The following is a 24733-nucleotide window of genomic DNA, read 5'->3' on the forward strand; positions in this document are numbered from 1 at the left end:
CATTGTTACCTTCCCACCAAATGTGGTTCCTATTTTTCTACATGCATTTTTACATGCTTTCAAACTGCTAGGTTGGCAGAAGCTGGGACAAGTAACAGAAGCTCACTCCGTTATGCGGCACTAGGAATTCGAACAGCCAAACTGCCAAACTTTCTGATCGACAACCTCAGCATGTTGGCCACTGAGCCACTTATACTCCTCTACAAATCTACACTAACCTGAGTTTGGAGACTTCTTAAAATAGGACACTCCCCCAGCAACTCTCCCTCGCTAGCACACATGCCTCTCTGCTAACTCACTCAGAAAACATAGCAATAGGTCCGTCATACTATAATGAAAAGTGCATGAAAGGTAGAGGGAGGGATAAGGGAGATGGGGGGAGGGAGAGAGCAAACACCATGACTAGAAAGTTAAAGTACAGCTCTATTTAACTTTATAAAAAATAAAATCTACAATTAAATTTGTTTGAGAATTATAAGGTACATTGTATTATTAAATAGAAACTAACAGATTTTAACACTTAACCCGTCATTGTTACCTAGGGAGGCAGCAATATAGGATCCTGGTCATTTTTCAATACCAAAGAGACTCTGCAAAAAGATGGAGGCTTGTGTATACGGGAGATTACATTAATATCCACAGAAAGTAACAGCAGCATTAAAAAAATGTTGGTGATAGACTTTAAAATATTCTGGGAGTGAGGGATAACTACCATATTTTTGAAGTATAAGATGCACCTTTCCCCTCCCTAAAAGAGGGTGAAAATTTGGGTGTGTCTTATACACAGAATGTAGCCCCGCTCACCCACCAGCCCCCACACTTTGGCCTCTGCCTCCCAGCAGTTTACCTCCTTGCAGCAAATGGAGAAAATGGGGCTTGCAGCTATGCAATCTCTGCAGCCTGAAACAGCTGATGATTGGGAGGCCCATGCTCAAATTGAAAGTGAAACTTGTTGTTTCCTGCGCCAAGCAAATTGCTGGAAGGCAGAGGCAGATTTTTTGTCTTGTGCTAATCAGGCTGTTTGCTGCAAGGAGGTAAGTCATAACTATAAATGCCTGTATAGAATGTTCAAATTATTAAACTTATTTTTTAAAAAAACTGCTTTATTATTGTGCTAGACAACTTAACAAAATGAAGAAGCTTTTTAAAATAAATGCTTGGTCTGAAGAGGCCCAGTGCTATTGAATCTTCTTTTAAATAGCAGAGAATAACGTATACTTCCAGAAAGCCACATCAATTTTAACAGTTTCTGTACAAGTATAGTCTGAAATGTAACAGTGTCCTGTTGTTTAATTACACCCTGACTTAGTCATGTTTGGAGAATTACTTAAATAATTGGGAGGAGTTAGGGTTAGGGTTAAATTGCTGGGAGGCAGATTTTTCCCCTTGTTTTTCTCCCCAAAAGTTAGATGTGTCTTATACTTCAGAGCATCTTATACTCTGAAAAAAACTGTATGTATCTGAGCTCTTAACTGTTTTCAATTCTCTCCAGCAGCTCCCATTGCTTTTCAAGTCTGTATTCTGTAGTAGTTACCTAAGAAAAACTACTTTTTTGGATCCAAAATCTGAAGGACTTAATATTGTATGGCAGACCTGCAAAAACCACAAAAGGATGCACAGTAGAATAAGAAGATTCCTTCTTTCACAATCAAGTCTCAAAGTAAATAAATCTATGGTATGACTACAATCAGAAGATGGATTAGTTTTGTTCACTGTATCTGAAAAATACTGCAGAAGAAAAAAATGGTGCAGAAAAGGTAATCGATCATGGATTTCAGGCTGCTCCCCAGTGAAGAAATTATAGCACATAAGAATTTTAGTCTGAAATAAGTAAAAGATAAAAAGTTCTTTAAACCTGCATAGCTCTCTCTCTCTCTTTTCAAGAATCTCATCATTTTCATTCAATTGCTTCCTCTAGACCCATTCAGTCTTCTTATATACACTTTTTGACAATACAATCCTCATTCATTCTGTCTATGTTACAAAACCATCTCAAAGTATTTCTTTCATATTGGCCACTCATTTTGGTATTCAATCCATATACATTCAGCACCTATATATTCCTGACTCCATCTCTTTCTTTATTATCACATACACTCTTAAGTATGACATTCCACTTACTTTTATGTTTCTCTTAGCATACACAATTCATGCTTTCATATAATCAGATGACAGAAGCATGCTCTTATTAACAGCTATTTTCATTTCTTCACTACTTCTTGAAATAGATAACATGCCACCCACTATGTTTCTATCAGCATTCAAATGGATTGGTTGGCTATTTTATGGATAATTTCATGGATAAATAAGTAAATAAAAGTCAATACTTATAATCATTCAACAGACGTCACAATCACATTTTCAACTTAATCTATAGTCCTTGTAGCAAAATTGATAAAATATTTTAAATATGCTGTTGTACCCTTCCTGGAATATGGTATGAAACTGGAAGAGACTGGATAATTTTGTTTGGATTATCAATACGTACTTCAAAGGAAAAAAAGTTTCACTTCTTAAAACCAGGAAATAATTAGAATTATGTTTAGGAAATTATGCACAGCCAGCTAAAGTGAATGTGTGAGGAATGAACAGTCTTTAAGGCTTTCAAGATGAGTCATTACAAGACAGCATTAATAGTTAAGACTATTAATCCTTCCAATCATCTCTAGCTTTTTTAGGTCATTATAGTTTATCACACTGGTTATTTTATGAACAAAGGAGAAGCTCTTAAATGCTTACATTCACAGATGGCTATGCTTGTGTGCAGTTTTGTAATAAAAGCATGTTTACTGACATAAATCACCAATTATGGTAATTAACATTCAATTATTGTAATTATTATTTTTGTATAAAGCAGATACATGAGTAAACTATGGAGTCAACAGTATGCTTAATTGATATGAAACAGTATTAAGAACCTAAGAATATTTTCTATCTCAATGAAGTATCTTGGATATAGGATATATATCCAAGGATATAGTCAAAAAGATATTAACAAATTTATAGAGGCAGATGTGGACAAGCTTGATGTATTCTTGCAAAAATCACTACTGTGACTATGTGGAATATGAGGTTCTATTAAGGAGTACCTAGCAGCAACAGACCTCTGTAAAATAATAACAGATGAAAGTTTTGACTAATATAGCCTACTTTCAACTATTCCAATTTGAAGAATGTTATCTATGCTTTTGAAATCTGAAGGCTTGTTGCAATGAATAAGATATATTGCATTGTTCATGAAGACTAAATGCTGTTTAGTCTTCATAAACAGTCCAATAAATTAGTAGTACTAGTAGCAATGCTAGTAATATTATAATCTAGCAGTTTATGTGGAAAGACAAAAGTATTTCACTAAGTTCCTGATTCTACAAGTTCACAGCAGATATTTTTTCTTTGGGTCCTAAACATCTACTGCTACCTAGAATTGAACTGTCAACCTTCTGAGTGGGTGGTGAATGTCTTCAACATTAGGCTACCACGCTATTCAAATTCCCTTCAGGATAAATAATACCACCCCCACCACCCCAAATCCACTTCTTCAGATTTGTATTACAAGTTTAAAGTTTTATTGCTGGAATTGTACTGGGATTATCAGGACCACCATGCCAAGCATCATTCTGCCTGCCTAAATGTCTAAAGATTGCCTGTTAAATTAGGTCAGGGAGAACGCCTTCTCAACCACCACACTTTAAAATATGTCCTTGCAAGTATGCTTGACCCTTATCCTTCTCTCATTCAGGAAAGTCCTAGACATCATTTTGTATCAATAGAAATTTGGCCTGAGTGTCAACTGTTGCCATCTTCTATATTATATTCTTATTGTGGTTATTTTTAATGTTTGAGATATTGTTTCTGGTTTGCTCCTTATACACTACCATTGATTGTAGCAGTGTATGTATATTATCAAATAAATAAAATGATAAAAGCATAATAAATTGAAAGTCTGCTGTAGCTTTTAAAATGGAAGATTATGAAACAAAGGTAAAAAGTATTTTAAATAGACTGAGCATGAAATAATACAATCTAAACAGGATTACAATAAAAATAAACCTGAAATTGTCTTGTTCACACCCTTGCCAACTTCTAACCATGGGTTCTAAATTTCCTCAGTTAAACTATATTACAGTTAAAGCTCATCTCAATTCCAAATCATGACACAGCAAATTGCGATAAACTGAAACAGATGGAAATATTCCTAATCTTTCCCTTACAGCAGTAGTAAAGAATAACAAAGTTCATTCACATATCTACACACTACACTATGGTTTAACAGTCTCCACATATGTAGCTAAATATTTCATACATGTGCAACTGCCATGTGAGAAAAATGTCAGATATTATAAAGCTAGCTTTGCACATATTCACATACTTTACATTCAAAAGGAACTAATTCCTTATGTATTTTCTGATATTTTCACAACTCAACTTTACTGGGAAAACCTGCAAGAATGCTCTGATTTTTGAACTCCATGTTTTAAAAACCATCTAGTTCTTTCCTGTTCAACCAAGTTTTGTCATACTTTGTTTCCCGGAATTGCACTGTATATATTCTATCTTCCAAACCTATTTGTTTGCCTATGTCATATTCCTGATCATTATTTAATCAAAGATGGACTTTCTTTCAACAATCAGTACTGCTAAGCCTTTGTAGCAAATTCCCTAGTTGTTGCACTGTTACTATTATCATTGAGATAATAAATCATTTGTTATTATTTATTTTGGTTATTTATTAAACAAATTCCTGGCAGATTTCAAAATTTAAAAAAATCTACCATATGATAAAAACCCTTTATCCCCCCACCTTCTACCCATCCCCATAGCAGCAGCAACACAATCAAATTAGTGGCTTCATTCATTCTCCACAGGCCTCCTGACAAAACTGTTTTTAACTTCTTATGGAAAATCAACAGAGTGGAGACCATTTACTAGATTTTTATTTGCCTGTATTACTTCTTATGTAAATGAAGGAAGCAAACACACATAATACTCCTTCCTATTTTCCTAGCAACAAGCCTGTAAGGTTGGCCAGGCTGAGACAGTGTGACTAGCCCAAAAAGCATCCAGCCAATTTTCATGCCTATCGTGGGATTATAATTCAAGTCTATCAGTTTCTACGAAAATTGGGCCAACAGCCTTCATACCTAGTCAACCTATAATGGTTTTACACCTATGACAAAGTTCACATACTATACTTAGCCAAAACATTTTTTTTCCTATCTTAAGAGTGTTGTGTGAATACATTCATTGAGATTTGTAAGCTATAGTACATGATTTTGTGTAAACCCAATCAATTAAAGTTTAGTTAGGAGAGGGATAATATGTGTGAGTTACATTTATGCCTATTTTACATTAGTTTGGATACATAACTAATTGAAAAGAATGATTTTCCAGTTGATCTCTTGCAGAAGGTGTGGCAAATTTAGCCTAAACAGGCTAGGAAAAAGTAATTTCTATTGTATTATGAAAATAGGCATATGGAATTTAGCGGTATTCTAGTTCTTTCACTGTATCTATTAAGTTCATAAAATTCTAGATAGAATACAAATATTAAACATATAAATAAGTAACTATAAAGCTGTTTCCCCCTTTTTGAAAATTTATCAATAAATCTCTATTTGCTTAAATTATTTACATTTCCAACATCTGTGTACAGTATTAAGCACAACTGCCTGTCATTCTTCCTAGATGTATTCTGACTGTATTCTTATTCATTAAATAATAGGAGTTACCAAACATTATCAGTTGCTCTATAATGCCTAGGCTGGTACATTATTAAAAACTACACAACCATCCATTTAGAGTACACCCTACTACCTAACTCACAGATATTAAACGCCATTCTTACGCTCGACAAATTGGTCAAGGGGTTCCTCCTTCTTGGACTTGGTAAAATGTGTACTTGGAAAGTTAGAGCTGTTTCCTTTTTTAAAAAAAATGTAGACCCAATCCCGTACTGAAGAAAATAACACAACTGTGTTTCGAGTTAAAAGAGAGGAATACACAGCAACTGGGAATATAAACACGCTTCTCTGTGAATGCAGAGCCCAGAGTTTCGTCCACCCAGTCAGCCAGCCTCAGAAATGTTATCGATATGCCGCATGGAGAGGGAGAAGCCCCTCTCTGCTTGGTGACCTGTCAGTGCCAAGTGAGCCTTCGCCTCACTGAAGCTTCGTTTCGCTCCCCCGGACTCTGAAAACTATCTAAGTAACTCACATGCCACAGCTAATAAACCCCAACGCCAGTCTCCAGCTCATTTCGCCCGTCTCCGGGCGCTTCCCCCGGATACGAGACATATGGGAAGCCGGTGCTCAGCGAAAGGCCTAGGTGTGTTCAGGCCAAAAAAAACCCGTGGCAGTGAGTCAAACAGAGACCAGGGGGAGAAAACCAAGAACCTCAGCAAGAAGCCGCGTCCGAAAGAAGAGAGGCAAGCCTACGAACAGCCGGTTTACCTGAGGTCGCGGACAGAGAGCCTCTCGGATCCAAAGCCAAACCTCAGCACCAACAACACAAGATGGCTACCGCGCTACCACGCAAGGTCATGTGACCTCACTGCCGTGGCCCCGCCCTCTTTCGGTAAGCTGGGTAAGAGGAAGCGGCTCACGGAACAAGGAAGAGGCTTCTAAATGCGGCGTTCGCGGGTGTAGAATCGATTGTCCGAGCTTTCTTTCTCTCCCCTCCTTTTACGGGACAGCCGCGCTCTCCAAAATCCTGAACCAAAAGAAAGTGGTGATTTAGGTTCTTAGCGGCCGGGCTCACACAATCCACGACGTCAAACCTAGGAAGCCGACTGTGGCTTAGCGATGTGTGATCCTATGGAAGAATTCCCTCTCCCGAAGAGGAAACGCCTTGTTCTGTCGCCTTTTTTAAGATCCGTGTGATATATATTCTTTTCCAGTTTATCAGGCTGTTAAGAAACGAAAGTCGCGTGTGTCTGGGTTTTTTTTGTTTTTTGTTTATTACGTTGTATTAGGATTTTCATCGTCAACTTTTGATATAAGGTAGTTTGTTTTCAACACATAGCAAAGGATTCCCACACAGCACGCTACGTAGTCTTTCATTTATTTTATTGGAAAAGGCAGATTCCAAGAGCAAAGACCCTTAGATACTTCCAAAACAGTTCAGTAATTGGGTGATCACACGTGGCAGCTGCAAATTATAAGGTTCACCTGTAATGTTGGTCATCCAGCAAAATTTCTATCTAGTTGTTCTTGCCTAGTTTCTGTCTTCAAGCAAGAACAGCCTATAATTTTATTTCAGGACAGATGGAGTCAGGAACTCAAAAGTTCCCACACTTGGTTACACCCAATTTGCCCATCGTATGTTACTCTTTCCTGTCGTTTGCTAAGTTGCTCCCACTTTACAGATACAGGTGCTAACACTGCTCTACCAATTTATTTGCAATCTTATTTGCCATGTTGCATCTTGTTTGCATATTAAGAGTGGCTTTTCTGCCGTCTCGTCTTCGTATACTGTACTTTGGGCTGCAGAGGAAGGGAGTAAATAGGTTCAGAGAGCTATTGTAGGAGAATCATGGATATTCAAAATTATGAACATTTATAGTTAATTATGACAAGTTTACACACTGTGCTCAAATATATTTTCCCATTTTATTTTAAAGCTTTTATTAATAATTGTTAATACTGTCTTTTACCATTGTTGTATGTTGCCCAGAGTCACTTGTTTATGAGATGGGTGGCCATATAAATTTGGCAAAGCCATAGGTTGAATAACCATGGCTTGGATAAAGTAAAGCTATGTTGCCTGAGTTCATAATTGCATTAATCAATGAATCTTAATTTATCAATGAATCTTAACAGCTGAATTCAAATAGTATGCTATGTCAAAACCAAATGATCATTTGATGTGTATGAACCTAGTCTGTTACTGAAAGACTTCAACATTATCTATCTATCTATCTATCTATCTATGTATGTATCTATCTATCTATCTAATCTATCTATCTTATCTATCTATCTATCTATCTATCTATCTATCTATCTATCTATCTATCTATCTATCTATCTATCTATCTAATCTATCTACACTATTTAATGGATACTCCTTTCTACCTAAAACTTGATGTTGCAATAGATCGGGTGTCGCTCCCCCCCCCTCTGGCTGCTGTGACTCCCAGGTGAACCCACACTGGCTGGCCCCTCTCAGTCACTCTTCGCCTGGCCTGAGAAGATGAAGGCAACAGTGAGGGATAGAGACCATATTTCAGAGCAGAAGCGAAGTGCCCCTGTACTTGCTATGTCTTAAGGGCGCTTCTTCTGGCAGCTCACTCTCATCTCCCAGATGTCAGTTGCTGTGATGCCCTGCCTTCCAGCTGATCATCAGTGTCCTGCTTGTCTGCCATCCTCGGTGGACTCCGAAGCAGTAGCAGCAGCGCTAGAGCAATCAGCATGCACAGTTTCAAGACATGCACATTTCTCCCAGCCTCCTCCTATGGCAGGACAGGTGACAGCGTGTAGCTGCCAAGTGCAGAGGTCACACCTTGGATATAAGGGGGAGATGCCTAAGTTGCCAGTGTGCTCCTTGTTTGTCCTGCACCTGATCTGCTTCTGAGATGCTGTGGCTCCTGTCACTCCATTCGCACATTGGCTCATCCCGGAAATTGAGTACTGAACTAGTGTAACAATCTGTCCCTATCTCTGCCTGGCCCACCAGACCTTGCCAGGTGCACAAGAATTGTTTATGTGCCCAATTTGTTCCAGATAAGTGGCTTTGCACCTGCATGGGCAAGTTACATTATTTGGTCTGTTCTTGTGCACGCACACACAGACAGACATACAGAGATTTAATGGGAAAGAGCTGTTTTTTATATCCAAACATATTCTTGCGGCAGCCTGCTGTTGCATGTGGATGCAGAATAGCTGGGAAGGAGGCTGCTTTACAAACATCTGTTCTCTCTCTCTCTCTCTCTCTCTCTCTCTCTCTCTCTCTCTCCCTCTCTCCCTCCCTCCCTCCCTCCCTCCCTCTGTCAGATTCCCATCACCAGTTCAGGGGTTCCTTCACTCCTGAAGAAAGAAAGAGAGAAAAGACACACAGTGAAAGAAACAGGAGACCCGAGTTTTGTGGCTCACGTGTTTTCTATGGGAAAGGGATTTAAATGGCTCTTTTAAGGTTGAAGACACCTGCAATAAACTAAGTATTACACCAGAAATAAAAATTAAATGCCCATCACTATTTTTTCAATACTGTATCCTTTTCTAGTAAAAATTTTTAGCTCAACCATCTTAATATGTTCTTGTTTAAGGGGCTGTTTGTAGCAAAAAAATAATCCCTTCCCAATTTAGGTTTGTGCTTGTGTTCTCATTTAGATCATAACAATGTGTAATATGTATTGGACTATTATAAGAAGAATATAATGTAAACCACGGGTGTCAAATTTGCTGCATCCCATTGCCGTCACATGACGTATTGCAACGTTTTTTCCCTTCATGGAGGTGTGGGTATGGCCTGCATGTGATGCATTTGTCCTGGGGTCACATGATCATTTGTGAATTTCTAACAAGGAAAGTCAATGGGGAAACCAAAATCACTAAACAAACATGTTACTAACTTAAGAAGTGCAATTATTTACTTAACTGTGGCAGAAAGGTCATAAAATGGAGCAAAACTTACTTAACCATCTTGCTTAACGATGGAATTTTTGGATTCAGTTATGATTATAAATCAAGGATTACCTGTAATTCCAACTAAATAAATGAACAAAGCATTTTGTTCATAAGGATACATTGCAGTCATCTAGTCTAAATAATGCTTTAATTAATTGCAATCAGATCTTCCTAATTTATTACAAAGAGAATATCACTATCTGCTGATAAGAGGAGCTAAATGTTACTTGTATTTTAGGATTTGTGTTCTTTTTCTTTCTTTGATCTATCAATAGCATGTCTTTCACTTTATTTGAAATACATCGACAATTTGGTAAGAATGTCATTCTTCATTTTCCATATAACCCTTGCTGGCAGTAAGTTATTCAGAAATGAGACTATGCATTCTTTAAAAAGTATTTGCCATTTATAAGGATATCTATTTCTTCATAGTTTTTAGGAGCTCAAAGCAGCACATTTTCTATCCCCTCCATCAAATAACCCTATGAGATTGGCAGGGTACAAAACACTAGGTTTCTATAGCTGCAGGTGAACCTGATGTTCTGGTGCCAAACCAGTTCCTGACTGACATTACATTGGCTGTCAACAATTGTTAAATGTTTATATCTTTCCTCCAGGATCTCTTGAGGACAAACACACCAGTCCCTTCTCCTATTTTAACATTTGAGGATGGACTGAGCATTGTGTGATTGGCCCAAAGTTATCAGTGAATTTTAGTGATAGGATTAAACCTGAGGCTCCCTACCCTTAGTTCAGCATGTTAACTGCTATGCTACACTGACAACTCAGCTCTCTTATGGTTATAAATAATTATAAATAATGGGATGATGTAGTGGTTATGGTGCCACCTAGAAATCAGCAAGCCGAGTTCTATTCTCCTTACGCATGAAAGATGGCTGGATGACTTTGGGCCACTTTCTCAGCCCAACCTATTTTGCAGGTTATTGTTGTGGGGAAAATAGAAGGAGGAAGAAGGATTAGGTTATGTCCACCACCTAGAGTTACTTATAAAGGGATAAAAGTGGGATAAAATTAAATAAATATAGTTGAATATAAATATCAGGGACTTCTTATATCCTCTGCTAAATAATTTTTTCTCATCTCAAATTTTTCTACTTCATTAGGCATGGTATTTAAAATGGAAAGGACTTGCACATTCAAAGCTCACTTTCCAAAAAATAATTGTGTCACTGATGATGCAAACAATCTATTTCCTTCTCCTCCACGGCCATCTTACAACACCTTCCCAATTGACAAAAATTAACTGCGAAAAAACTCCTCTCAAATATAACTGTGTAAATGTTTTTAATAATCAGAACAATGAGCATAACATAGAATAAGATTTAAACACTGGGTTTTTTTTTTGTTAGTTGTTCATTGGGTTATTTAAAGTTTCAGCAAAAGAAAAACACAGCTTGCAAAGAGAAATGATTTTTTAATTGTTTCTCCCATTCCATTTATTGGCTGGTATTTATAGCAAATTTCTATATAAAATAATATTTGCAGTTCAAACTGAGTACAGAAACAATCCACTAGGCGGAGCTCAAAAGAAAGAAGTTTAAGCATCTTTCAGTGAAATCTGATATAATTTGCCATTTATATTTCCTCAGACTGCCTTCCTGTCTCTGTTTTCTCAAAGGCATTTTCAACAAACCATGACCTATCACAGACTTTAAAAGAAAAATTTCCAAAAACATAAACTCTTTGTTAGCTTTCTAGAAAAGGATCTCTGATGTTTTGATGCCTGCTACCTCTGGAGTAAACCAAATTAAGAAGGCTAGTTATATTTCATTAAACAGAAGCTTCAGCATGGTTGTACTAATACATACTCATTTAGATCATGTCAAAGCAATTTTATAAACAGTGGAAATAGTTGACATTACAGTTAATACTAAATAACAACACATCAAAAGCAAATGAGAACAATTCAGTCTTGGGCTCATGAGTATTAAGAAGTATCCTTTCTGGGATTCATACCAGATACATTCATGCAATCATAGCAATCATTCTAATGGTATTGATAAAACAACAGAGTTAATGTGAATTCCACTAATTACTTTTGATCTTTCTAATAACTATTGATTCATATTTTTCAGAGCATAAATGTAAAGCCATTTTCCCTAAAGGAGGCAAATTTTGATACAGAATTTCAAATTTAGTCCCCACCAATTTTTTAAAACATTTATTTACATATGTAACACAAAAAACCCGAAACTTTGTGATATATAAAAAACATTTATTATAAATATTTTAGGTAAAACATGCAATTTTTATCAAATATAATCTGTGGGTTTGCAAATACAGTTTCAATTACTAGCAATTCTTTTATCCACTATTATATATTCAACAGGCTGCTTTTTTTAATTATTCTGCACACACAGTTTAGTATCTCAGTATAAAAAGCTAAATGTGAAAACAAAGAAACAACATATTTGTTTGCAATCTGATGGCAAGATTAGTAAAGCAGCAAGCATTTTTCTTCTCTATGTATGTAGACATACATGTGTAAATTCTGTATCCAATAGAAGCTTGTTGAACTATATTACAGATTCTGCTTTGAAATCTAGTTTTCCTTGCGAATAAACTGTTGGAACTGGCAAATAATTTCACCATCTTATGAAAGTGGTAACTCTTCAAAAAGGAGTTTAATTCTCAATAAGGATCCACAAGTAGTATGAGGATTTCCAGAGTAGAAAGCTAATGTGTCCTAAATTATACTGCTCCCTTAATCTCTTATAGATAGAAATTTCGTTACTTGTTAAAACTCAATGACTAAAATACACAAAAAGGAAAAAAAAGGTTCTGGTCCCCATGCAAATCATATAAACGAATGTGACCACAAAAGTACAGAACTAAGTAAGGCAGAAGATCTAAGATCAAAATGGTTCCTTGCTTTGTTACAGAGAAAAGAGGAAAAACTGAAGGGTGAATGTTGCATTCTTGATATGTATTCAGCACTCTTAAATAGCAGCTTAGATTCAGAAAAATATACAGAGAATTTCACTTGTGCAGTTTGGATTTCCTGTCTCCTCTTTCCAGCTGTAGCCTGTGGTGTCCCTTAAACATTTTCTCATGACTGTCATGGAAAAATTGAGAGGTATTTAAGTCTAACTTGGGGGAGAACTTGAATCAGCAGAATGAAAAAAACATAACCGTCATTTAGATAAGAATATATTTGGATTGCAGCAAAAATCTAATAACTAGAAATTTCCTTTATCCCATCCTCCCCAGCACCACCATCAGCTCAGTTTCCTAATATACAGAGTTCTTGGAATTAAAGCATTTCAGCTTATCTGAGAAACAAGGTCTTATTGTGAAAGTAAAGCAGAGCCAAGCATTATGTAGAAAGGAATTCTGAAGAATATTTTATAACGTTTGAAGCAGGATCGTTTAGAATGACAAAAAAAATGAAATTGCCAGTATTCAATTTATTTATGAGGAGTTTTGGCATCTGCCAATGGGACTTCATTATTAGGACATTTAATTCTTCTAAGCAACTATTATTAGAGTGTAAGGCCTATTGGAATTACATCTAGCATTTGCAATTTCTGAATGCTACCATTGGTGGCACATCCTCCAGCACCTAAACAGGAGCTTCAAAAAGGAAAAAGAAAAAAGAAAGAAAAAGAGGCATCATAACACTTCTGTTTCCATTTAGGTAGATGTCTAATCACAGACAAAGCTTTTAAGGATGTACACCAATTTCTGGTGACTGATTGCTTCCACTACTGACTAAATGCTGACTTGAGTTCTCGGAAGGCTGCTCTGCGGTGCCGTCTTTCCTCTTCCTCACGCTTTCGCTCATCTTGTTCTGCTTTTATTTCTGCTTCAAACTTGCTTGATGAAGACAAAGCTTGAACCTAAAATTCAGGTATGAAATGGTTAATATCATTGCAACAATTGTAAAAAAAACAATACTGTATTCAGTGGAGCTTATCTCATTATCACAAGTACACAGCTTGTGCAGAGAGAAAAAAATTCACATTATTTGTGAGTAGCATTACAATGGCCACATTCCAGGGTCAGGACAAATATTTGATTTGATTTAAATAACAAAATTCATTTTGTGTCATTATTTTCTATACATTCAACAATTTGTGGTAACTTGGAAAACCCCCGAGACACCTTACACATATTTTTTTACCTTTGCTTCAAAAAAGTTTTTGGCTCCTTTTACTCCTTCAAGAGCCACGTCTATTTCAGAAAGCTTTGCTAAAGCCATCAATCCACTGTCTTCTTCAAGTTCTCCAGCTGCAGCTTTATGGAAAATCAGAAGAAACTAGGGGAAATAATACAATGGGAAACTATTTAGAAAAACTAAATAAGATTAAACTCCAAGTCTAAGATTGGAGATTCAAAATTAAACTTCTGCATTTATTCTGAAAATGTATTTGTTTAGAGTCCAAATAGATAAAGATTTGTGACTAGATCATAACCTTATTTAAATGTTTATTTAAAAGCTCCCATAACTATAGCAACTGTAGACATATATACACAAGAGGACACTACACTGGGGAAGATTAGGTTAACATTTTTCTGCAATGTTACTTCCCTTTACTCCTCCCACTCAAAAGTTGGCAGCAGCAATTGGTATCTGTGAGCAACTGCTCAGTACTTCAAGCAGCACCAGGTAGCTGTAATATAGCCAACCCCATAAAATAGTTCCCATTAATGCCTTTATGGCAACATTAGTCTAGGACATTGATTGAAAGCCTCATTCTGCTGAAACATTGCCATTACAGTCTGGTAAATCCATTAGAGCCTACTGACAGAGGAGGAGACCCATCAGATAAATGTTTTGTCCCAACTTCCCCACAAACAACTAAGAAGAACATATAACCTACAGCTTCTCTAAGGAAGGCTATTAAAAATAAATAATTTATGACAGAGGAATAAAGATTGCACTTCTATCTCCCTTTTTCTGATGAGAAACCCAAGACCAAAGAGAAGTTTAAAAGAAGACCAAAGATGCTATTAAATTTTAGAGTGATACTTTATTCAAAGTTATTGCTTATAGCTAGTTTATATTCCAAATTTCAACATATCCATATATTCAATGGATTCAATTGTATTTCCACTTTACATAGAGACAAAATTATAAACCCTTAGCAGAGAAAACCACAAAATAATTTTTCAAGTTCTACAGACAATTCTGGCTGCAACTTTTACTACATATAATTGATAGCACTGATTTCACTATTATTCTGTGCAGAATTCATATTTTTTCACTAGGGGACAGTAGAATCTAATGATACTAATAATGTGATATATATATATCAGGAAGTTAGGCATCTGGCAGAACTGTTTGTTCCCAAGTTTTCGTTCTTTTTCCTACTAGCTTACTAATATAGCATCTGAAATAAAAAAAAATAAAACTCCCTAAATGCCCCAGGGATGGGTGGGAGAAGATTACAAAACTGCTAAACTGTTTCAGGCCATAGTTAGAATGGGTGTATTCATCCAACCATGTAGTACTATTTGCTAGGACAGTACATAACAATTCTTCAGTGAGTCACATTCTCTGGCTCAACTTGTGCCTGTAAACAAAGGCTGTGCCACGATGATGAAGTCATTACTCATTGCAATACAGTACAGAGACTAAAGACTACTGTAGGATGGAGGGACTGAGCTAACACATCAAATCTCTAGATTTCCCTCTCAGAATACCAGTTTGTTCCTAATATTAAACTATCTACAGAAACTTTCATGCAGTGGGAAAAACAAACAATTATGAAGATGTCTTCTTGGAGGAAATTGGTAATTTAATCCCCTTGTGTATTTCGGCATGTTTCCCCTAACAAATAGAGGACTTAAAATCTCCTACCCATGGTGTCTTATTTCAAGAGAAATCATGAGTCATCCTATCTTAATGTTGTGCTTTCCCCGATAGCTTGGTTAAGTTATAGCACCATCTACCATTCCTAAGCTGTCAGAAAATTAAATTTGCATAAAATGTCTCTATTCGCAATATCTATCCTGCCTCTATAGCATCTGTTCAACCTTACTGCCAAATGGTAATGCCTTAATTCCAATTGTGCAATAATGGAAAGCTATTAAATGAATCATCTCCCCCATTTCCCTCCCTCTCTCCCCCCTCTCTCACCACACACACAATTTTTAAATATGATAAAAATATATAAAATTAAAATATTAAGATAGGTGGCTGATAAATGCCTAGATGGCTAAGCCATCTGTGAAAATCTGGTATTTTCCAAGCCATTAAATGGTGATCAGTGGAAAGAATGTACTCATCAATAAAATGGGACAGACTCTTTAATCTTGCTGGATCCGGGGTCCCCAACCCCCAGTCCGCGAACCAGGACCAGTTCGCAGCATGCCAGCAAACAAACGAAGCCCCATCTGCAAGATGCAGGCACTACATAAAACCACACCCCCTTCAGTCCACGGAAAAACATCTCTCCACGGAATCAGACCCTGATGCCCAAAAGTTTGGGGGCTGCTTAGCTAGATAGTTCTCCCAGCATGACAATAAGCAGGATAGCAGGTTTCCTTTGATCATAGGTTTGTTTTTTTTTAAACAGGGCTCAGCCTGCCTCAAACCAAGCTTATCAAACAGCCAATCTCCTACCTTTCATGCAACTCTGGCAATTAGCTTCTGGATAAGCTCCTTTCTGCTATAGAAGTAGGCCCACATGGCAGCTGATTGTCAGAGCTGCCCAGTGCAGCCTCTCTTGCTTTACTGACAACTCACCTCATTAATCAGATGACAGGTTGTTTTAACAGTAAGTTGTTTTATAGTCTTTTAAAACTGGAGTTTCTTTCTGGAGGATTAAAAAAATGGAGTAGAGGAAATTGCCCAAAGTAAAGTGTGTCAGAATATACTCACCATTACACTTTCATGGATCACTGCTGGCTTAATGGACAAAAAACTATTTTAGATGATTCTGCCTGTTTCATTCATGGGCTGGAATGCGATAAAGGCAAAGTCAAGGAAACTTGGCAGATAGTCTAGTGGTTAAGGCACTAGAGGGAGTTCTAGACCGTCTTAAGCATGAAAGCCAGAGGGGTGAATTTGGGTTAATCTCAGTCCAATCCACCTCACTGGGTTGTAGTTGTTGTGGGAAAATTAGAAGGATGTAGGAGTATTGGGTATGCTTGCAACCTTGAGTATATATCATTACTAAGATCTAGGTGGCTGAGCTGGGAAGGTAATTTATAGCAATTGTACACACCTGGAATGCTGGTGTGGTATCAATACAGACTCAATATTTGAAGAGAGGAAAATTTGAAGTTACCGTAATGGCTGACAACCACAAAGCCACTGAATGTCATCATCTCAACCCTTGTTTCAGATTTTTCTTAGCATGATAAAGATGTTCTTGACTAAGGGAGTTTACTTTCTGCCATAGTTGCCATGACAAGCCCATAGAAATAGAACAATATGGTTTATTTCTTGATATAATGAGGACAAGAAACTGCCTTTTGTAAGAAACTAGTTATAGAATTGACTTGGAATATTTTAAACATGTAGGCCAGCTTCTGAAACCCTTTGCTGGAGAACAGAATATGTAGTTGGCCAAATTAAAGCTATTTTGCCAGTTCCTGCATCTAAATCATGTTCATTACTCCTGAATTGATGCATTTTCTCCAATTTATTGGTCTAATTCATGAATAAACAGACCTTCACACCAATTTTGTTATATTTAAGTACAATGACAATAAAGATTATACTTATACTTCAGTGCAAGGAAGCTGATACAAACATAAAGTTTAGCAGTTTAACCATGCTGGCAATCTCGTATCAATAATAATTCATTAACTGAAAAATTGTACAGAATCTAACTGAGAAAGCATCCTCATTATATTGTGAAAGTCCTTGACAATAATGACTTGCTTAGCAACTATTCAACATTATGGTGGACTCCCCAAAAGCTACTTAGACCCAATTCCAAAGGTATAACTGCCGTAGGGTGCCTGCGATCATTCACTCTTGAATTGCAGGGATGCTACAGTGTCCCGTCCCCCCCCCAACCTTCCTCCCCCTATTGGATTCCTGTAGGCTTTGGGCCTGCTTCACCACTGGGCCCACGGCCTCCTCCTCACTTGCCTTTCGAAGATTTCCAAAGCATGGATTAGGGAAGGGAGGATAGGCCATTCTGTTCCTGGGCCATGTGGCGCATTTCCAGAAGTGACTGCCATTCTTAGGATAGTCTCACTGAATTGTGGCTGCTCTGAAAATGGTGCTTACTTTCAGGATCTCAATACATAGTCCAGGAATGGAGCAGCCTGCACTCCTTCCCTAAGCCAAGCAACAGAGATCTTTGAAACATAAGCATAATTAGTGACATGGGATGAGGAGAAGAGCCAAGGTGGCGCAGTGGTTAAATGCAGCACTGCAGGCTACTGCTAGATCAGCAGGTCAGCGGTTCAAATCTCACCGGCTCAGGGTTGACTCAGCCTTCCATCCTTCCGAGGTGGGTAAAATGAGGACCCAGATTGTTGGGGGCAATATGCTGACTCTCTGTAAACCGCTTAGAGAGGCCTGAAAGGCCTATGAAGCGGTATATAAGTCTACTGCTATTGCTATATTACTATTGGAGCCTGGTGGAGAGGGAAGCAGACCCAAGGCTTGCAGAGACCCTGAGGAGCAGGAAGCGGAGCACAGGGTGCCTCTGGGTGGTGGTGGTGGTGGAAGATCTGGCATGAATCAAAATTAACATCTTCATACAACACCTTCATAAGAAAGCTTCCTTATATATTTATTATTAACAAGAAGCTCTTCAAATTCAGTGTCACTCTGGTTCACAGAATACAAATCTAGCCAGTATGTACACAGGCATAGCTGTTTGTAGGGGAATTATAGTCCTCAGAATTATCAGGCAGATTCCCCCCCTTTGGCCACAAGAATAGAGAAACACATTGTAATACCACTTGACAGAGCAAAAAGGAGAGGCACATGGGAATGACTCATCTAAACAGCTGGAAGAGGCCAGATGGGAGCTGCCAAATCCAGATCATCTCTATGCACAGGAATAGAAAAAGTTCTCTCTAGATAAGTAGCTAGTGATTTCACAATGTTCACATTGACATGACTTTTTAGAGATTCTTCACAATATTATATCAGTATTTATGGATATAATTTGTACAATCTGTATATGTTCAGGTACCAAATCAAATCACTCTTCAGAAAATAAAGAAAGCAACATATCTGTAGCAAAGCTTCAAATCAAGACACATCATATTCTAGTGTTTAAAGGTACTAGAATAAGGTACTCTTTAGAATTCTCAGAGAACAACTGTCATTCCAGAAACCTCTGACATGAACAAATTGCCCCTTGAAAGAATCTAAGACAACTAGCATTTGCAAGTCTATATATTACTAGATTCCATTTTACTTTGCTAGTAAGGTTACATGTTCTGAGCTGCAAAATTAAGGATGACCACCAGGTGGTAGTAAAATACTAGACTTTTCAGTATGGTTTTGCAAAATCTAGTGCCTATAGCCCAGATCTGGTAGCCCCAGGGGTAGTGACAATCTTTTTAGGAAAAAAGGGAGAGCCCAAAGAACAAATCAAACATTTCACAACAAAAAATAGACGTTTAGATGAAACATAGAACAGGGTGGCTAACAACAAGGAAAAACCACGATATGTAGTCATTATTCGTGATGAAATAAATTACTTGTAGCAAGTGTGTTGTTTTATATGCATGTTATTCACTTTGAGAGTTGGTCTGGAATGGTATGTGGCAATTAGTTATACATTGATGGAGTGATAATTGAAAGAAGTAAAAATTAACTTTATTAAATACTAGTGTAAAAATAGATCGGAATAAATTACCATTGCAAAACTATAGAACACAACTCAGGGAATTTCCCTGCTCTTTCCCTAGTAGCACACATTCAATGTGGATAAAGTGCTTGCTAATATGCAAGATGATTTTTTTTGTTCTTCTTTCATCTTTGAACAACATCCTTAACCCACATCTGAGTTACCCCTACGTTTTCCTTAAGTGTTCTAATGCTAAACTGGTGCTTTTTGCGTAGCAAGCCTTGTCTATCCTTCCATATGGGCTTAGTGTTCTTTCAAAATTGCACCCCTTGTATATCCATGCTGTGATTAACAAATATCCACCCCAAGGCTTGTGACAATTATAAACAGGAGGATAGCAAAGTAGCTTTATACTTTATAAGACCGAGTGGCTGGTGTGCTTCCCTTCTACTAATTGGCCAAGTGTTCCATCTCTCAGGCTGGGGGGTCAAACAGTACGCCCCTCAGACAGGGTTCGCAATTTGGGAGTCCTCCTGGACCCACAGCTGACTTTTGAACACCACTTGTCGGCTGTGACCAGGGGGGCATTTGCACAGGTTCGCCTGGTGCATCAGTTGCGTCCCTACCTGAACCGGGAGGCTCTCACAACAGTCACTCGTGCCCATGTGACCTCTAGACTGGATTACTGCAACGTGCTCTACATGGGGCAGCCCTTGAAGAGCATTCGGCGACTACAGCTTGTCCAGAATGCAGCCGCGCGAGCGATCGTGGGTGCGCCTCGGTTCACCCACATAACACCTATCCTCCGCGAGCTGCACTGGCTGCCTATTGGTCTCCGGATACGCTTCAAGGCGCTAGTCGTCACTTATAAAGCCCTTCATGGTATTGGACCTGGGTACTTGAGAGACCGCCTGCTGCCAATTACCTCCACTAGACCGATTAGATCCCACAGATTAGGCCTCCTCCGAATTCCATCCGCCGCCCAATGTCGACTGGCAACTACTCGGAGGAGAGCCTTCTCTGTGGCTGCTCCGACCCTCTGGAACGAACTCCCCGTGGAGATTCGGACCCTCACCACCCTCCAGGCCTTCCGCAAAGCCCTTAAAACCTGGCTGTTCCGACAGGCCTGGGGCTAAAGAACTGTTGCCCCCGCCTCGAATTGGTATGACTGTTGTGTTTTAATTATGCATTGTTTTTTATGTCGTTTAAATTCTTGTTTGTATCCCCCTTCCCTGGTTGAGTTGTGAGCCGCCCTGAGTCCCCTTCGGGGAAAAGAGCAGCATATAAATAAAATCAACAACAACAACAACAACTTTACCTAACCTGCTCTGCATACCCAAAATCAGGACTCTGCCATAGGACAGAAAGCAGGACAGGGATCAGGAGTAAGGTAGAAACGTGTAATATTGCCATTACAATTGAATTGTTTACTCAAGTTCAAGTGAATAATGCTTTAGAGGAACTATGCTGAAAGGCTTTAAGAGTTCTTTTTATTATTACAGTAATACATCAACATAAAGTCGTAACTTCCAATTATTTTGACTATTACATTTCAAAGTAGTCATTTATGAATTAATACAAAAGATGAGAAATAAATATTCAGGTTAGTCCACAATCCAATTGATTAGTCTTTTTATTTGCTCCACATTAACTCTAATGCTGCAGAAATACTACATTTCAAAAAATGATCTATCCTTTTATTATACCATTCCCCTGCTGCACAACATCTATGCTACAGCTATACCAGAGTGGTAGGAATTTCCTTTGCCCTTCAAGGTAGATCAATTAGGAATGTTATGTACGTAGATTAGTACTACTTTACTACAATAGTACTTCAGAACTACTGTAAAGTTATAGTAACAGAATTTTCCAAGTATGAATGTGCCTCCGCCCTTTCCTTTCTTTCATTTGACTGTTGTCTTGGTAGTAGCTCTTCCTGATGTCCCTCAAGATCAGGCCTGTCAAACTGGCGTGCGCGGTTCGGCGGGGCCATCCCCCTTTTCCCGCTGCCCTGAGCTTCTTTACTCCTCCAGCTGAGTGGTGCCACCGCCGGCATTAGGGTGCTTTCAATCAATGCCACCGCTGGCACTGCTCAGCTGGAGGAGTGAAGAAGCTCAGGACAGCGGGAAAAGGGGTTGGCCCCACCGAACCTTGCATGCACACCCTGAGGATCAGGCTCAGAGAAAGCCAGTCAAACTGTCTGCTCTGTGCACCTTCACTGCGCTTTGGCTGAGCCTAGCCACTCACTTGAGGGTATCCTGATGCTTGCCCCGATCATGCGCCTTCCTAGCCCCGCAACAGCTGGCCAGGGGTTTGCATGAGAAGGAGGATCATTTTCGGGAAAGCTGCCACTGCAGTTCATGCTCGCTCCTCAGCTGCAGGCCTGTCCCCTTTTCCATCGTACCCTTCTCCCAGATCCCATTCCCACCCCGCCAGCCCTCATATTAGTGAGGTTGCTATCAGCCACAGCCAGTTTGGGCCAGTGTCTTGGGGTGGAGAACTGGTCATGCGACCAGGTCAGCAGGGAGCTGCAGGAGATGGGTCAAAGAGCCGCATGTGCCTCTGGAGCTGCGGGTTGCCGACACCCACCTTAAACTTTTGTTCCATGAAGAATGGTTTTCACAATGCATGTACGATATCTGAATCAAAGAGGCACTTGCTTTGTGCAGGACTATCCACTTTGTACCATGCCATAGAATCTGAAGTTGGAAAACATTGTTTGGATGTCTTTGGGTAGTACCCAACAAGTGAATATTGCTTATTTTTGCAGGGAATAAGAGGCTCTTCCTGTCCTCCTAAATGCAGATCAGATACAAAACTCAACTTCACAGGAAGATGAGAACGATGCTTTATTGTAGGCTAAAATAACAAAATTTCACAAGTTGATTGTACTTCTTCTTCCTTCCCTCTTATGCTTCACTGAGTCATGCAGGAGCCAACCGGATTCTTTTCTTAATATTACTTCTGTTCCAAGGACTTAAGTAACACTTTTGTCTTTTTTGCTTAATATTTCTTAACATTTCTTCCAAGTTCCCTTCCCTGACTCTGTGCATATATACAATTCACCCCTTAGTTCTTAATTTCAATAAATGAATGCCTCTGATGTGGATAACATTATTTATGTGCCAAAATTGGTTCAGAAAATACCATTTGAATTGTCTTCTGATTTTTCTTTGGATATTACAGTAATCCCTATTGTGCTCAATGCAGAATGTGCCTGAGTGATTGAAGCATACAAGGGGAAAGAGGAAGTGGAGGAGACTAAGAGGCTTATAAATCCATGGCATGTTCCCTACAGTCCAACTATAGTTCTTACCCAATATGCCGAGTCAAAACCAAGCAAATTCAAGCATATCAGTGTTTAGTAAGAACAAAAGCAATGTATTATTTATTTATTTAATATTCCACTTTTATTATTTTTATAAATAACTCAAGGTGATAAACACAATGATATTCATTCTTCCTCCCGTTTTCTCACAACAACCCTCTGAAGTGGTATGGGCTGACAGAGAGTAACCCAGTCACCTTTCATGTCTAAGGTGGAAGTAGAATTCAGTGTCCTAGTTTCTAGCGTCATACCTTAACCACTGCACCAAACTGGTTCTACACCAAACTGTTTTATATTCCATTGTTTCGTGCAGGGCTTAATGCAATCGGTATTCTCAGGATTTAAAGTACATTTTAATCCTCCCTTAGGCATAGAAGCCAGCTTGGTGGCTTTGCATCACTTTTTTTCAGCTCAATCTAACTCACAGGGTTCTAGTAAGAAAAAATCCACTCTGAATCTCACAAAATAAAGGCAGAATATAAATCTAATAAATAAGTAGAAGATTACTACCAAGTAAGCATGACTTAACATGCTATGCAAGTCAGGTAGTACTGCAGAGTTTGGATTTCAATATCTTTAAAACATAAGATTCCCATAGTTTAAATTTGGGGATGGATAGGGAAGATGTATAAATAGCAAGTTCTAATACTTGGGAATTCCTTTGGGAAATTATGTCCTTGAATAACCTCTTGTGTTACTGTAAATAGGGTACTGAAATCTTATTCTTAATGTACTGCACATTATTTTTTTCCTAAAACCTGAAAAGCAGAAGTAGTAGCTAAGTTCCACATTCTTATTACATTGCATATCTTTCTTACTAGCACGTACCTCACGGAAACTGAGCTTGCCATCAAAGTCTTCATCCACTTCCTTGATCATATTCTTCAGACCCAAATGTGTCTGAGGTGCACCAAGTTTCTCCATCATCAGCTTCAATTCCATCAGGTCAATATATCCATCCTTTCCAGAGTCATACCTAAGCAGAAAAAGAAATATTAAAAGGACACTGTTAGGCTGCCTGGCTGACAAGGTGAAGTTCACACAAAATATAACACAGCTCAAGCTAATCAGCGTAAACCCCTAATATTTTGTCAAAATCAGTCCAAATACCACCCTCTAACCAGGGCCATTTTCATGCATTGTTCAGCCAACAATTCCCGTGTTTTATTTATCTCTCCCACCACATGGTGTTACCTTAGCAGGATCAGACTTGAAGCAAATAGCTCCATATGACTCAAATTTGTCATTTGATTGCTTTCTATGCCGAAAGAGAAATGATAATTAGAATATAAGTTTGCAATTTTTTCTTTTTTAGATTTTTTTTAATCCCACCTTTATTACTTTTATAAATATGATGGCTGGCTTGGCCCGAAGTCACTCAGACAGCTTTCATGCCTAAAGCAGGATTAGAACTCACTGTTTCTTGCCTTCTAGTCTGCTGTCTTAACCAACAGGCGGAATTGCTATTTGATCTTTGTAATATAGACAGTCATTTTGATATAGTGGTTAAGAAACCAGATATCATGGGTTCTAGTCCCACCATGGGCACAAATCCAGGTGGGTGATCTTGGGCTAGCACTTTCTCTCAGTCCTAGGAAGGAGGACTTCTGAATATGCTTGCCAAGAAAACTGCAGGGACTTGTCCAGGCAGTGTCAAAGAATCTAACAAGATTGAATGAAAATCGTCTGCATAATTAAACATACCACCTGAGATAAAAAATGAAGCATAGCCTGTCACTCATATATAAAAGGGAAAAAATGTTTTCCTTGGATGTCCTATTCATCCCTTAATCCTCAATATGGTATTATTCTTTTAAATAGAGTGATTTTTTTAAAAAGCCTCTCAGTGTCATCCAAATTTTAACTGAATTAGAAAAAGATTGACAGGAAGTGGAAAAGATTCACTTAGTTCTGATATGACAGTTGGCAGAGACTTGGACAAAGAGGTGGCTTTAAAAGGAACCCAAAATCATACCAAGCAAGAAAGCCATTTAGCATGGTAGCCCTGCACTGAGAGCCATTGTGGAGCAAAAGAGGGCTTCAGGTACTGGACT

General features: G+C 38.4%; 2 protein-coding genes across 3 annotated transcripts in view; both read right to left on the bottom strand.

Moving 5' to 3' along the window:
* GIGYF2 (GRB10 interacting GYF protein 2) overlaps positions 1-6535 on the bottom strand; it is a 98571-nt gene extending 92036 nt beyond the window's left edge. The window contains exon 1 of the mRNA XM_032225223.1: positions 6450-6535. The gene's annotated coding sequence lies outside the window, so the exon portion shown is untranslated. The remainder of the gene's footprint in view (positions 1-6449) is intronic.
* Positions 6536-11261: 4726 nt separating this feature from the next.
* EFHD1 (EF-hand domain family member D1) overlaps positions 11262-24733 on the bottom strand; it is a 33212-nt gene continuing 19740 nt past the window's right edge. For both annotated transcript variants that reach the window (XM_032225286.1, XM_032225287.1), the window contains exons 2-4: positions 23508-23655; positions 13765-13899; positions 11262-13480 (exon numbers count right to left, since the gene is read on the bottom strand). In XM_032225286.1, coding sequence (XP_032081177.1) covers positions 13346-13480; positions 13765-13899; positions 23508-23655 — 418 coding nt within the window. In that variant the 3' untranslated portion in view covers positions 11262-13345. The remainder of the gene's footprint in view (positions 13481-13764; positions 13900-23507; positions 23656-24733) is intronic.

This window comes from Thamnophis elegans, chromosome 10 (genome assembly GCF_009769535.1).
Source record: "Thamnophis elegans isolate rThaEle1 chromosome 10, rThaEle1.pri, whole genome shotgun sequence".
NCBI lineage: Eukaryota > Metazoa > Chordata > Lepidosauria > Squamata > Colubridae > Thamnophis > Thamnophis elegans.